Source organism: Acomys minous, assembly GCF_964271855.1.
Source record: "Acomys minous genome assembly, chromosome: 20".
Lineage (NCBI taxonomy): Eukaryota > Metazoa > Chordata > Mammalia > Rodentia > Muridae > Acomys > Acomys minous.
In genome coordinates, this window is record NC_140502.1 from 12,940,159 (window position 1) to 12,942,267 (window position 2,109).

At 41.2% G+C, this 2,109-nt stretch overlaps 1 protein-coding gene across 1 annotated transcript; it reads right to left on the reverse strand.

Moving 5' to 3' along the window:
- Positions 1 to 226: 226 nt before the first annotated feature.
- On the reverse strand, positions 227 to 1,150 carry LOC311591050 (vomeronasal type-1 receptor 4-like; the record flags this gene model as incomplete). Its single annotated transcript, XM_084770421.1, has 1 exon — positions 227 to 1,150. The coding sequence occupies one exon, from the start codon at positions 1,148 to 1,150 to the stop codon at positions 227 to 229; it is 924 nt and encodes a 307-aa protein (XP_084626547.1).
- Positions 1,151 to 2,109: the final 959 nt, after the last annotated feature.

Consider the following 2,109-nt stretch of genomic DNA (forward strand, 5'->3'; position numbering starts at 1 on the left):
CTACCAAACTTAAATATCTCTGCTAACTTAATATTCTCCATAGAAGCTGTGAACAGTAATCTTTTCAGCACTCATGTTGCTAAATTACAAACTATATTGGAAAGAAACATAGTATACATTCTGCATTTACTGTGTACATTCTTATTGAATGTGTGTGCACAGAACAGTACATAGGAGAAGACGTGGAAAGGAAAAGCAGACAGCATAGTTTTTTAGAGATCTATGCCTACACAAACGCAATGTGTCTAGTAAGAATAGGTACAGCAAGTTTGAAAACAGAGATATGTTGTCTGAGAAGCACAAAGGGGCAGAAGGCTGGGAAACATGCAGTCATGGCCACGTTGGCATTCACCAGCCACCTAATTGTTACATCGAGGACAGACACGTAAAATGTAAAGACAATGGAAGCTACATAGAACAGCACAAAGCTGCTCACTATGGTGAGGATGATATGGGTGGCTCTGGTCTCAGCGGATGCCCTAGGAGACTGGGATCTGTGGATGTGTTGTACCCTCTGCTTGTGTTTGAGCAGCCTAAGCACCATGGAGCCACTGGCAAACACCATCAGCCCCAAAAACATGGCATCGCTGGACGTCAAGAGAACTGCATTGAAAGTGTTGATTAGTCTCCCAGGATTCACAACAGCACAGTATCCAAAATCTTTTCTTCCAGTAACATTTACTCCACTCCCTAAGTCAGTTGTATACACAGGAACGAAAACATATATCAAAAGCTGTAGGGACCAGCAGAGGCCCAGGGAAGGACCAATGATCCTGGGAGCTCTGACCTTGAGTTGTTTCCACTTGGAATTATTGGGGCTGATAGTGATGGCCTGGATGACACCAAGCAGGGACGTGGAGCCAAGGGATACTCCTCTGGCTACTCTGTGAAAATATAAGGTAAGTTTACAAGAAATATAATCTAGATGGTATGTCTGATGAAAAGCTTCCATTGTGTGAGGCATCCCTTTGCACAGAAGAACAAGGAAGTTAGCCCAGGTCAGGTGTTTTACAATCAGGTCTGTGGGCTTTGCCCTGATCCCAGCGAAGTCAGCGATGACAAAACAGCAAAGCAAGGCTGAGTTCCCCAGCATTCCCAGTGCCGTCTGCAACAGGAAGAAGATCCCCACAGCCAGGTCTCTGGAGGGCATTCTGTCACAATCCTGGGTCACCTCACATCACGTCCTGGCAACAACTGTCAGGTAAGTTGGACTCTCTCTGTCATAGCATGTGAATCACTGTGCCAACTAGAATCCATCCTGTTAGGTTCAGCAGTTCACGTATTAACATGTGACTTTCTTATAAGAAGTGTCCTGGGTTTCAATGATTTACTATTGTTTGAATTACACATAATTAACCTGGACATTGGAGTTAAACTTTATATTGCCAGGACTTATTTTTTAAGTGCTTTGTAATTAATTTCTGGTTTAACAACCACAAGTGCACCACTGAAGAGGTCTAATTATCAAACTACATCCAGACAAGGGTCTTGCACGTGGACACATTACACAAGTTTCCACGTTCCCAGCAACCTGTAAAGTCACAGACTCACCAGAAAGGAGACTTTCTGGCTACAGAGAAAATAGTGGCCCCTAAAATGCTACTGACAATGGATACCATCCAGGAAAGGGAAGCCATCTTCCTTTAAAATGTGACCTCTGATACGTCAACCAAGCTTCCGTGGATGGTGACAAACCCAAGATCATATGGGCCTCAAAAACTGTGCTGTGTAGGTTTAGAAATTAAAAAGACATAAAGTTTATCAGGAAAAGAGGGATGGTGAATCTAGAGGAATGGGGAAAGTATGAACATGATCACAATACATTACACAGAGATCTCAAAGGTGAAACAAGAGAATAAATAATAGAGAATAGTCGAAATTTAGAATAAAAAGGATAAAAAAATAGTGACCATCAGATATTAGGAAAATAATATGTGTGTTCTCCTTTATCATCACACTCACATGTAATTGCAGTTACATATGTTTGTGTGTACATACATATGCTTATTCTTGCTTTTAAGTGTTTCCAAAGTAACTTCCAAATCTTTTAATTTGGTGAATATCATTTACAATATAACCCTATCATATTAATTCTCTCTATAAAAAGAT